The sequence below is a fragment of the Phoenix dactylifera genome, unplaced genomic scaffold, assembly GCF_009389715.1.
Source record: "Phoenix dactylifera cultivar Barhee BC4 unplaced genomic scaffold, palm_55x_up_171113_PBpolish2nd_filt_p 000125F, whole genome shotgun sequence".
Classification (NCBI taxonomy): domain Eukaryota; kingdom Viridiplantae; phylum Streptophyta; class Magnoliopsida; order Arecales; family Arecaceae; genus Phoenix; species Phoenix dactylifera.
In genome coordinates this window covers 1,388,162-1,400,797 of record NW_024067690.1, presented here as the reverse complement: position 1 = coordinate 1,400,797, position 12,636 = coordinate 1,388,162, and the positions used below count along the sequence as shown (strand labels likewise).

At 57.0% G+C, this 12,636-nt stretch overlaps 1 protein-coding gene across 1 annotated transcript; it reads right to left on the bottom strand.

The window, feature by feature from the left end:
- Positions 1-10,733: 10,733 nt before the first annotated feature.
- LOC103699045 (tropomyosin-1, isoforms 33/34-like) lies at positions 10,734-11,660 on the bottom strand. Its single transcript, XM_008781087.2, has 2 exons — positions 11,580-11,660; positions 10,734-11,489 (listed from the first exon to the last, which is right to left on the bottom strand). Exons 1-2 carry the CDS (start codon positions 11,658-11,660, stop codon positions 10,734-10,736), a joined length of 837 nt encoding a protein of 278 aa, XP_008779309.2.
- Positions 11,661-12,636: the final 976 nt, after the last annotated feature.

Here is a 12,636-nt window from a genome sequence, read left to right as displayed (position 1 = left end):
AGGCTCGGCCCTCGGATGCCAGGCTAACCCGATGACCATTCCGGGGGCGACTAGCCTGAAGCCCGACCGTCGCCTCGGCTTGCGCCAGCCTTGGCCGACCAACGAGCGGAATTTTCTGAGGCCTAACCCTCGGATGCCTGGCCTAGCGCCGGATGAATTTCCTGAGGCCTAACCCTCGATGCCTGGCCTAGCGCCGGAAGAATTTCCTGAGGCCTAACCCTCGGATGCCTGGCCTAGTGCCGGAAGAATTTCCTGAGGCCTAACCCTCGGATGCCTGGCCTAGTGCCGGAAGAATTTCCTGAGGCCTAATCCTCGGATGCCTGGCCTAGCGCCGGATGAATTTCCTGAGGCCTAACCCTCGGATGCCTGGCCTAGCGCCGGAAGAATTTCCTGAGGCCTAACCCTCGGATGCCTGGCCTAGCGCCGGATGAATTTCCTGAGGCCTAACCCTTGGATGCCTGGCCTAGCGCCGGAAGAATTTTCTGAGGCCTAATCCTCGGATGCCTGGCCTAGTGCCGGAAGAATTTCCTGAGGCCTAATCCTCGGATGCCTGGCCTAGCGCCGGATGAATTTCCTGAGGCCTAACCCTCGGATGCCTGGCCTAGCGCCGGAAGAATTTCCTGAGGCCTAACCCTCGGATGCCTGGCCTAGCGCCGGATGAATTTCCTGAGGCCTAACCCTCGGATGCCTGGCCTAGCACCGGAAGAATTTCCTGAGGCCTAACCCTCGGATGCCTGCCTGGCGCTAGCGCTGGAAGAATTTCCTGAGGCCTAACCCTCGGATGCCTGGCCTAGCGCCGGATGAATTTCCTGAGGCCTAACCCTCGGATGCCTGGCCTAGCGCCGGAGGAACTTCAAGAGTCAGGAGTCGGCGAGGCGCTACCGAGAGTTAAAAAGAGGAAGGATGTCCCCCGAAATCCGCAGACCGCCAGATCAGCGACAACTGCCATACGCCATAAAGAAGGCGGGAAGCTCGGAGCGCGCGCGCCTTTCCGAGGGATGGCGGCAATCTCAAAGCATCACTCCCTTCACCCGTTCTCCTCCTGGTTCCAGGCTCGGGAGTGGGGGGCTACTGTTACGGGGGAACTTAGCCCACCATGCCCCACGTGACCGGCACGCGCGCCCAGGAAGACTACGGCAATCCGACCCCGAGTCGGCAATCTCTCGACAACAACAGACTGTTCCTCTGAGGCACGCCGCGGCCCCCTGCTCCACTACTCCCTGCAACGGCCGTATCCGGCGCTGCCCCACGATCCCCTGTAACAGCCGTACAAAGCGGAGCTCCACTATGCCCTGCCATGGCTGTACCCAGCGCTGCCCCACGACGCCCTGTAACGGCCATGTCAGTGGCAGCCCCATCGTGCCACACGATGACGAATCCCCGGAAAAACCCCCCAGCCTGATATATATGAGGCTGGGGGGGGAAGGGGGAGGGTAAGATATATCTTCCAGAGTATCATCTCACCTGCTACCTTCTCCTTCTCCTTCTCCTTCGATCTCCTCTGACTTGATCGTCGGAGGGCCCCCACTACCCCGGTGGGTGGTGCGAGGCTTGCTTGCAGGTTTCACGGCGGAGGGCGGGAGCGCAACCAAAGCAACTCAAAGGGAACCCCGTTCACACCGCTGTGCCAATCGTTCTCGGTTTGGACCACCAGCAACAAGTATTATTAAGGCCCAAATTGGGGGAGCTTTTGAGGGCCAAAAAGTACTTTCTGGCCCTCCAAAAGTACTTTTGGATAAAAAGGGTGTTTGGTAAAAATTTCGGAAAGCTGTTTTAGCTTTTCCGAAAAGCTGAAAACAGCTTTCTGGGAGAAGCTCCATTTTAGAGCTTTCCGAAAATGCTGTTTTCAGCTTTGTCGGAAAGCTATTTTTTGACCAAAATATCCCAATTTAAAAGTCCATTTTTCCTCCAAAATCCTCCATCCCACACCTCTTCCTCTCTCTCACCCTTCCCTCTCTCTCTCCTTCTTTATCTCCTTCTTCTTCTCGGCGCCGCCGCCCGTTTCTTTTTTTTTGGTGAACCCATGGCTGCCCACGGTGGCAGCCACCATGCCGGCCACCACCTGTGGCCAGCGACCCATCTGCAGGTCGTCGCGACACCACCCGTAGCGCGTGGCCAGCCTGTGGAACGGCCAAGCTCAGCTGTGGGGTGGCCGGGCCTCCGCCAGCCGTGGGACCAGGGAGGCAAGCCGCAGCGAAGCCCCCATGGCGGCCAGCCATGGGGTGCTCTTTTGGGCGGCGGCATCCGCCCGCAATGGTAGCGGGCGAGCCGCCTCGGCTCCCTTCCGCCGAGACTGCCGCTGGCCAGCCGCACTTAACCCCTCACCGATTTTGCTTCTCCCCAAAATGCATCTGCAGGATTTGGTAGCGCCCGTATCATATGTCCAGGCTCATGATCATGTTTCAAATATTATTTTCATGCAATATATCATAATCATAATTCATACCTGTTGGGGGAGCGCAGCTTCTCCCCCGAGTGCATGAGAACCTTGCCATCAAAGGACCGGATGACGGCCGACCTCGGGCGGCCGAGCTCGGTGCCCGACCCCGGAACATCCGACCCGAAGAGCTCCCGACCTCGAAAGTCCGACCTCGCCGCCCACCTACCGCAGTTGCATCCTGCCGAAGTCTGGTCAGGGGCCATACCCTGCCACCGCCTCCAGCATTTAATACGCATGACCTCTGCAAACCCCCAACTCACTCAACAATTAATGCATGTCCCCGACTCACTCAACAATTAATGCATGTCTCTGACTCACTCAACAATTAATGTGTATCTCCGGCTCACTCAACAATCAATGCGCGTGGCTCCCGTTATCTACGGATCCTCAGTCCTCCACGGCAAATCGGGTCGGCAGTGTTCAGTCAGCCGTGACAACTTTCTGATCCCGGCCTCACCTCCGACATCGAAGCATTAATTACCTGATCGTGCATCAACTTGAGCGACGTGCTAAGTCGTACGGCGACCTCGCCCCATCACATCACAGGTAATCCGACCCCCCTATAAAGAGGAACCCCTCCTTTCTCAATGGGGGGTGGGACTCAGAAAAAAGAAAGCAGAACGCTTCTTCCCTCTTCCTCTCTCCCAAATTTAAACCCCCTCTAACTTAAACATCGGAGGGCCGGTGCCGGAAACCCCGGCCACCGGCTTTTTGCAGGTCCCCCCTCCACGGAGGACGCCGCTCGCCGACAGATCGCCGCTCGCCAGAGTTCGCCGAAGCTCCTCCTCCTCAGCCGATAGCCGCCCCCGGGTCCAATTTCCAGCAACAGTTGGCGCTAGAGGAAGGGCCCGAGTCGCGGTCATGAAGTTGAGAAGTAAGGGAGCCTCCAATGCTTCCCGGCGTCCCCCGCAAAGTCCTGGACACTCTGTCTCCGACTAATCCGGTTCTCCAAGTTCAGCCGGAACAGTTCGACGCTCTGGTACAACAAGTCCAGGCCCTGGCCGCCGCCGTCCAGGGCCTGCGGCACGAGGAAGCCCTACCTACGCTCACCCCGCAAGCCCAGGTCCTGCCGGTGCTTCCTCCAAATGGCCCGATTCTCCAAGGCCAGAACCTTCACGGCTCTTCCAGGGCCAACACGAAGAGTGAGTATCTCCCCGGAGAGAGCTGCCGGGGGATCTTTGGACAGAAGACCCCAGCTCTCCGAAGCTGAGTCGGCACCGGACCGCCGCGAGCCGGAGCAAACTACGGTGACAATTCCCCGGGCTGGGGAGCTCGACAGGAAAGTCGAGAACCTGGAGCGCCAGATTGAAGCGCTCCGCAGCAGAAAGGCAAGGCATGAGGGGGACTTTGAATTCACCACCAAGTCCCCCTTCTCCCGCCAGATTGAGGACGAGCCGATCCCCTCGAGGTTCAAGATGCCTCAAGTGGAGCCTTACAGCGGAATCACCGACCCCCTCGACCACCTGGAAAGCTACCGGGCTCTCATGGCACTGCAAGGTTCCTCGGAGGCTGTACTCTGCAAGGCCTTCCCAGCGACCCTCCGAGGGACAGCTCGGCTCTGGTTTTCCGGGCTGAAGCCAAGCACGGTATCCTCTTTCGAGCAGCTCGGCAGGCAGTTCGCCACCAACTTTGCTGCCAGCCGACGCCAGCGGCGGACGTCGGACTCCCTCCTAGATATCAAGCAGAAGGAGGGGGAATCTCTCAAGGAGTATCTTGACCGCTTCACCGCCGCCACGTGGGAAGTTCGCGAGCTCGACCAGTCAATAGCCATGTCGGCACTAAAAACTGGGGCTCGTTCCTACAGATTCCTCTTCTCTATCGAGAAGAGCTTCCCTGCCGACTTCACCGAGATGCTGGCCCGAGCTCGGAAGTATGCTAAGGTCGAGGAGGCTATTGCCTCCAGGCGGGGTGCAACTGAACAAGCTTCAAAGAAGCAGAAGAAACGCCGCGAGGAGCGCGGCCGTCAAAGAAGCCGGTCCCCCCGCCGAGAGAAGAACCTCCCCCGGCTGAGAAGCCCGCCTCGACAGCGGGGGACAGCTTCAACCGAGGCCTCCGCCTCGGCCAGGGTCCCCCACTACGACCTCGGATGCACCTGGGGAGGTACGAAAATTACACTCCTATCAACGCACCCCGGGCCGAGATTCTGATGGAGATTGAAGGCCGGGATTTTTTCCGACCCCCGCCTCCTATGCGAGACACGGGAGTCCCGCGCAATCCCAGGAAGTACTGTTGCTTCCACCGAGACCACGGGCACAACACGGAGGACTGTTTTCAGCTCCGAGATGAGATTGAGGGTGCTTATTCGCCGTGGAGTACTCAATCGGTTCGTAAGGAACCGACGTGAGGAAAGAAGGCCGGTGGAAAATGCCATACCGCCCGAAAATCCGAATGACAACAGGCCCATCGCCGACACCATCAATGTAATTGGAGGGACCTCGGCTGGAGAGCCAACTTGGGAAGGAATCTCCCCAAAGCGCCAGCGCACTTCTGAAGCCATCTCGTTCTCGGATGAGGACTTGGAAGGGGTTGAGACCCCTCACGATGATGCTGTGGTCATCTCTATGATTATAAACAAATTTGATGTAAAACGTGTCTTGGTTGACAATGGAAGCTCAGCTAATATTTGTACTACCACGCCTACCAAAAAATGGGGTCAACAGGAAGCCAGCTTCGAAAAATAAATGCCCCGCTGGTCGGATTTACTGGGGACTCGGTCCCGGTCGAGGGCGAGATTAGCTTTCTTGTGACGGTCGGCCTCGCCCCCGAGAAAGTACGGTAAGGACAGACTTCCTTGTGGTCCGCCTACCCTCGGCCTACAACGCCATCCTCAGGGCTAAATGCCCTTCGGGCCGTGGTCTCAACTTGTCACCTACTCGTGCGATTCCCTACCAACCAAGGAGTAGGCGAGGTCCACGGGAACCAACTGATGGCTAAACGGTGCTACATGGCGAGCTGTAAAGCAAAGCAATCAACTGAAGAGTCGAGTCGGCAAGAGCTATCAGCCGAGGCGCCAACTCAAGCAATGGGCCGCTCGCTGCCCATAGAAACCTTGGACGCGAGGGACGACCTCTGGAAGAAGCAAGTAAAGCCCGGTGAGCTTCTCATTCAAATTCCTCTACGAGAAAATTTTCCCAAGCTAACCATGTAGGTCGGCTCCGGCCTTGGTGCTCGCGAGATAGATCGCCTCATCAGTTTCCTACGGGACAATATTGATGTCTTTGCCTGGTCGCCCGCCAACATACCAGGAATTGACCCTGAGGTCATGGTCCACCGACTCCAGGTGAAGCCGACCTGCAGGCCTATAAAACAGAAAAAACGGAGCTCTGCCCCTGAACGGCAGCAAGCCGCAGCCGAGGAAGTGGATAAGCTCCTTGAGGTCGGCTTCATCCGGAAGGTCTCCTACCCAGACTGGCTTGCCAATATAGTCCTCGTGAAGAAGGCCAACGGAAAATGGCGCATGTGCGTGGACTACACCGACCTGAACAAGGCCTGCCCGAAGGATAGTTTTCTCCTCTTCAGTATCGACCAGCTCGTCGATTCCACCTCGGGACATCAGCTGCTGACCTTTATGGACGCCTTCTCGGGGTACAATCAGATCCGAATGGCGCCAGAAGATGAGGAGAAGACGGCCTTCATCACCGACAAAGGCACCTATTGTTACAAAGTAATGTCATTCGGGCTGAAGAATGCCGGAATCACATACCAAAGGTTGGTCAGCCAAATCTTTGAAGACCAGATCGACCGAAATATGGAAGTCTACGTGGATGACATGCTGGTAAAGAGCCGAGCGGCGGAACACCATGTGGCCGACCTCAATGAAACATTCTCTAAGCTCCGAAAATATCAAATGAAGCTCAACCCCGCAAAGTGCGCATTCGGAGTTACCTCGGGCAAATTTCTGGGCTTCATAGTAACCCAGCGTGGAGTTGAAGCCAACCTCGAGAAAATTCGAGCGTTGCAAGAGATGACACCTCCAAGGACAGTTAAAGAAGTGCAGCGGCTCACCGGGCGGGTCGCCGCCTTGGGGAGATTTGTCTCTCGGTCGGCCGAGCGCTGCCTCCCTTTCTTCAAGATCCTTAAGCGGCCAAAGAACTTCCTATGGTCGGAGGAATGCCAGCAAGCCTTTGAAGAACTCAGGCGCCTTCTGGCCTCTCCCCCGCTACTCACCAAGCCTCGGCGGGGCGAGGTTCTTTATTTATATCTGGCCGTCTCCCCGGTCGCAGTGAGCTCAGTCCTGGTCCGGAAAGAGGACAAGCTCCAGAAGCCAGTCTACTATACCAGCCGGGTCCTCAGGGATGCTGAGACCGATACTCTAAGCTGAGAAGACAATTTTTGCCCTGATCATTTTAGCTCGGAGACTCCGGCCTTATTTTCAAGCACATACCATAGCCATACTGACCGACCAGCCTATGAAGCAAATACTGCAAAAGTCGGATTGTGCCGGAAGGGTTGCCAAATGGGCGGTTGAGCTCGGGGAGTTCGACCTTGAATACCGCCCCAGACCAGCCATTAAAGCTCAAGTACTTGCCGACTTCATCATGGAGTGCACCTTGCCAGACGACCCCGGGCTGCCACTCACACCCACTGAGGAGACCCCGAGGCCGCCATGGGTCCTACATGCGGACGGCTCCTCGACCTCGGGGGGTAGCGGAGCTGGACTCATCCTCACCAGCCCGGATGGGGTAGTGGCTGAGCAAGCCCTACGCTTCGAGTTTCCAGCCTCAAACAACGAGGCAGAATACGAGGCGCTCATTGCCGGACTCAAATTGGCGAAGGAGCTGAAGGTGGAAGACCTAAAGGCCTTCAGTGACTCCCAGCTAATAGTAAGCCAGGTCCAGGGAGACTTCGAAGCAAAGGAGCCATCGATGCGGAAATATATCCAAAAGGTGCGAGAACTTACATCCGCCCTAGGTTCCTTCAGCATCCAGCACATTCCCAGAATGGAGAATCTTAGGGCGGACCAATTGTCAAAGGTGGCGACCTCCCGCATGAGTGAGCTTTCCAAGGCAACGGTGCTCGAATATCTCTGAACACCCAGCACAGAGGAACCTGAATCGACCATGTGCATCGACTCCAAGCCAAGCTGGATCGACGGGTTCATCCGCTATCTCCAGGATGGGACCCTCCCTCACGACGAGCTGGAGGCCCGCCGGATCAGGCGTCAAGCTCCCCGGTACGTCCTATATGAGAACAAGCTCTATCGTCGGTCATTTACTTCTCCTCTCCTTAGATGTCTCCGCCCCTCGGAGGCAGACTATGCCCTCCGAGAGGTCCATGAAGGGATTTGTGGAAACCACCTCGGAGGTCGGGCACTAGCCCATAAGATCCTGCGACAAGGATATTTTTGGCCCACGCTTCAGAAAGACGCAACGGACTTCGTCTGGAAGTGTGATCGGTGTCAACGGAACGCCAACATCCAGCACCGACCTTCGGCCCCGCTGACCTCAATTATCGCCCCCTGGCCATTTGCCCAGTGGGGAATTGATATCCTGGGGCCCTTCCCCCTAGCCACCGGACAAAGAAAATTTCTGGTCGTCTCCATCGACTACTTCACCAAATGGGTCGAAGCTGAACCTGTGGCCCGGATCACCGAGCAAAAAATGCGGGACTTTATTTGGAAGTCCATAATCTGCAGATTCGGACTCCCCCGTATCTTTATATCTGACAACGGCCGACAGTTCGACAACATCCACTTCAGAGAATTTTGCTCCGAACTCGGCATCGATCACCGCTTCACCTCGGTCGCCCATCCGCAGACAAACGGAGAAACTGAGGTAACTAATCGTACCATGTTGCAGGGGCTCAAGGCTAGGCTTGATCGGTCCAAAGGATAGTGGGTCGAGGACCTGTACAACGTCCTCTGGGCTTACCGGACTACGTTCCGATTACCCACTGGTGAGACCCCCTTCAACCTGGCATACGGCACGGAGGCTGTTATTCCGCTGGAAATCGGCCTCCCCTCCTCAAGGGTGGAGCACTACGACGCCGACTCCAACTCTTTCCGGCTCAGGAATAACTTGGACCTCGTCGAAGAGACACGAGAGGTCGCCAAGCTCTTCAAGGTACCAGCAGAAAACGGCCCAGTACTACAACTCCAGAGTCAAGCCCAAGCTCTTCAAGGTGGGGAACCTCGTCCTCAGGAGAGCCGAAGCTTCTCAACCCACCGAGCAAGGAAAGCTCACCCCGAACTGGAAAGGACCGTATCAAATCGCTCGAGTGCAACGACCCAGAGCGTACAAGTTGAAATCTCTTGAAGGAACCCCTATTCCGCGAAGCTGGAATTCCGAGAATCTACGGATGTATTATCAATAAAACCCCAAGGGGTTCCGGGCGATCAGGAATATGGATCCGGTCTCCTCTTTACAATGATTTGCCTCCTCACAATGATTATGATTATGTCTTCTCTAATATTGGGTCGTTTGTGATCCTCAGATACCCCGACTAAGGTCGGGATGCCTCGTGCGTCGACCGTAGAGTCTCAAACTCCCTCGACCTCGGAAAGCGCCACCAGGTCGACGATGAGCCCAAGCTCCCTCGGCCCCATATTCGAGACTCCGACTAGGTTCGGGATGCCCCGAGTGTCGACCGTAGAGTCCCAAACTTTCTTGACCTCGGGAAGCGTCGCAGGTCGACAGAGCGTTCCCAGACCCCTCGACCTGGTGCACGATTCCTCGACTAAGGTCGGGATGCCCCGAGGATCGACCGTAGAGTCCCAAACTTTCTCGATCTCGGGAAGCATCGCAGGTCGACAGAGCGTTCCCAGACCCCTCGACCTGGCGCAGATTCCTCGACTAAGATCGGGATGCCCCGAGTGTCGACCGTAGAGTCCCAAACTCCCTCGACCTCGGAAAGCGTCACGGGTCGAGAGTGCGGCCCCAGACCCCTCGATCTCGTGCAAGATCCCTCAACTAAGTTTGAGATGCCCCGAGTGTCGACCGTAAAGATCCAAACTCCCTCGACCTCGAGAAGCGACGCCAGGTTGATAGCAAGCCCAAGCTCCCTCGACCTCGCGCTTGATACCCCGACCAAGGTCGGGATGCCCCGTGAGTCGACCATAGAGTTCCGAACTCCCTCGACCTCGGAAAGTACTGCCAGGCTGACGACGAGCTCACGCCCCCCCCTCAATCCAAGGAAACCGGGGATAATGCCTTGACGGTCCTCCGGGACATTCAACAGCAACAACGGAGCAACGCTCGCGAAAGCTTTCGACAACGGCAATACCCCCTGGTTCAATTGGTATTCCCGAAATAGACCCCAAGCTAAAGGGTGACTCCGAAGGTCGGCCAGGAAACAAAGCGATCTACTCCACTACGAAGCGCGCGATCTCGGAGGTGCAAGAGGTACATCCCACTTGACACCCGCCTTGTTATATTCGTCTACCTATGTATTGCGAGCGAAATTCCGATTGAGATCGGGACCTCACCCCGGCCAAGGCCGGGTTGCCCCTACGAGTTGATCCAAGACCGAGGTCCCACCGACCTCAGGCACGCTTCCTCCACCGGTGACCCCCATGACAACTCATGCAAACCTTTTTGAGCAAGGGCCCGATCCGGCCCCCATACATTGAGACATCGATGTCGACCTGTGAAGATGACCTCGACCACGGGCGTGCGGATCGAGCTCAAGAAGGCCGAGGTACTCTCTACAGGTTTCGACTCTGCTCGCTAGAACCTCGGCAGAGCCCGAGGGCAATAACCATGAAAGCCCCGATGACAGTTTGACTATTGGCTCATGCTCCCCTTCAGGAAACAGCCCTAACATTTTTTATGGACCTACGCTCCAAAAAGCCAAACTCAAAAGCTTGGCCAAATACCCCGATGGCGACCTATGCAAGTCTAACAAGGCTCCTCTCGGGGGTCCGAGGCCCGAGCCTGGTGCCTCAGAAATCCAAAAACCAAACCCGGCGACCTCTGTGAGCTTCAAATCCGAGCTCCAATACTTGGTGAAGCTTCCTAGAATCCAAGCTCAGAGCCCCCTAATCAGCGTAATCGGAACTTGGACACTTAAACAAGTTAGGGGAAAGAAAAGCAAAACACGACCAAGAAACATGTTTTCATTGACAAGCAGCCCAAAGGCTAGGATACAAAGTCGAGGGTCGGTAAAACAATAAGTTGAAGTACCGGCCTCGCCTACAACTGAAGAAAATAAAAGGAAAAAATAAGCGCAGAATGGCGAAAGAAAATCTTTTCACTAGTAAAGTGCCGGAAGGCTAAGTACAAAATTGGAGGTCGGCCGTTCAACAAATTTGAAGGCCGACCTCATTTACAATAAAAGGAAGATAAAAGTCTAAGTCCTAAGGGGCGGCAGTTGCGTCGGCGTCACCCTCGAGGTCATCTATGGCGATGACCTGGGGGCCTTCGGCGGACACGGGCTCGGGGTCTGCGGCGGTGACCTCGGCGGGCGGCTCGGGAGCGTCCTCGGTGATTTCGCGAGGGGGAGCCTCCGTCACCGCCGGCGCGGCTACGTCCGCCTCAGCCTCGGCAGACTCCTCCTCGGACGCGAGGGCAGCAGGAACGTCATCGTCGGAGTCGGTGCCCAACCTCATCCTCGGACGAATCATTGAGAGATCGAGCTGGGGGCAGAACCGAGCCATATGCCTCCGAAAGTTATCGAAGCCACGGAGGAACCCATCCATGGTCTCCTCCTCTAGCATGTCGCGGAATTCGTCCGAGTCCTTGAAGAAGTCCACGGCATGCTCGGCTCGCTCGAGTGCCCTCCTTTTCCGGGCCTCAAGTTGCTCGACCTTCAGGCGCAAGACCCCGCCCTCGTATTTGAGGCCCGCAACCTCGGACTGAGTCTCCGCCAGACGCACCTCCGAAGCGCGCAGGACCGACTTGGCCAGGGAATGAGCAGCCCTTTCCTCCTCGAGCTCCTCAATAATGGCTAGTCGCCCAGCCTCTGTCGCTTCCCTCCGCGCTTCGGCCTCAGCCAGCGCGGCCTCCAACTCGGCGACCCTCTTCCTGGCCGGCTCCAACTGCCGGCTGAGTCGCCGAGTCTCCTCCTGACATCCTTGGGCGATGAATATCAGGGTGTCGACTTCGTGAATGTGCTGCAAGAGAAAAGAGAGAAAGCAATTATAAGTAAAAAACATACAATATGTACACTAGTAGCCGAAGGAAGATTAAAGAGAATGGCTTACCCGAACAGTATTGCGGTAGGTACCGTCGACGATCTCTTCCAGCGATGAGTTCCGGAACTCAGCCCGGTCCGCTGGAAGCATAGCGCGCCGAAACACTGCGTGCGCGACATCGGTATCGTGGAAGGCCGAGCTCCCCTCAAGGAGTGGGGACCCTGGCTCGGCTGATTCCCCCCTTTGGCCCCTTGAAGAGCTCGGCTCGTCCGAGCTGGGGACCTCGGGGCCCCTGCTCGGCTCGGGCCCCGAACGCCGCAGCTGGATTACTGTCGGCCCTCCCCGCTGGGCGACAGGGACAGGACAGGATGGGGCCGCCGAGCCCGCATCACCGGCGGCCGACCCCCGCCCTCGAGCGGCTGCGGAGACCCCTGCCTCCGGGCCTCCCATCCCGGCCGAGGAAGAAGCGGCGGCCGACTTCGACTTCTTCCGAGGCTGGGGAATAGCCCCGCCGGCCTTGGCCTCCCGCCTTTTCAACCAGGAGAAGAGGGATGTGTTGCTAGTCGGCATGTGGGGAATGTCTGAAACAAAAAAGATTTTTCCTAAGTGTCAGACCAACATTAGAAGAGCAAGAGGCAGAAACAGATAAAGCAAAGACGAAACAATGCGACTACTCTTACCCTCGGGACGCACCGAACTCAAGCCAACGCTCGCCAAGGCGTCCTCTCTTAGGAGCTCGGTCAGGTTGAACCCCTTTCCAAGGCCCCGCAGGGCGTCAAGGACCCTCTGGTCCCTCGCTGAGGGCTCGAAGAGCCTGTTAAGGGCCTTCAGCCAGGGGTGCCCCCCACCTCGGGTCAAATCTCCATGGCACCTCGGACGCCAGAAAGAAAAACTTCCCCTTCCACTCATGAATAGTGGAAGGGGCACCCTGGAAAAGCGACATACCACCCCAAAAGGTGAAGTATAGCCACCCTCCATCCGCCGGGTTTGTCTTTAGCAAGAAACACCGGCGGAAAACGCTCACCGAAGTCGGGATCCCATGTGCAAGACAAAGGGACAAAAACCCGACTATGGTCCTCCACGAGTTCGGAGCGAGCTGTGCTGGGACGAGTTGTTACTCCACCAG

Excerpts from the sequence above, each read along its gene's own strand:
- LOC103699045 (XM_008781087.2), bottom strand. The coding sequence starts at position 11,660 with ATGCTTCCAGCGGACCGGGCTGAGTTCCGGAACTCATCGCTGGAAGAG. Across the intron at positions 11,490-11,579 it reads CCTACCGCAATACTGTTCGG|CACATTCACGAAGTCGACAC; the intron begins GTAAGCCATTCT and ends TTTCTCTTGCAG.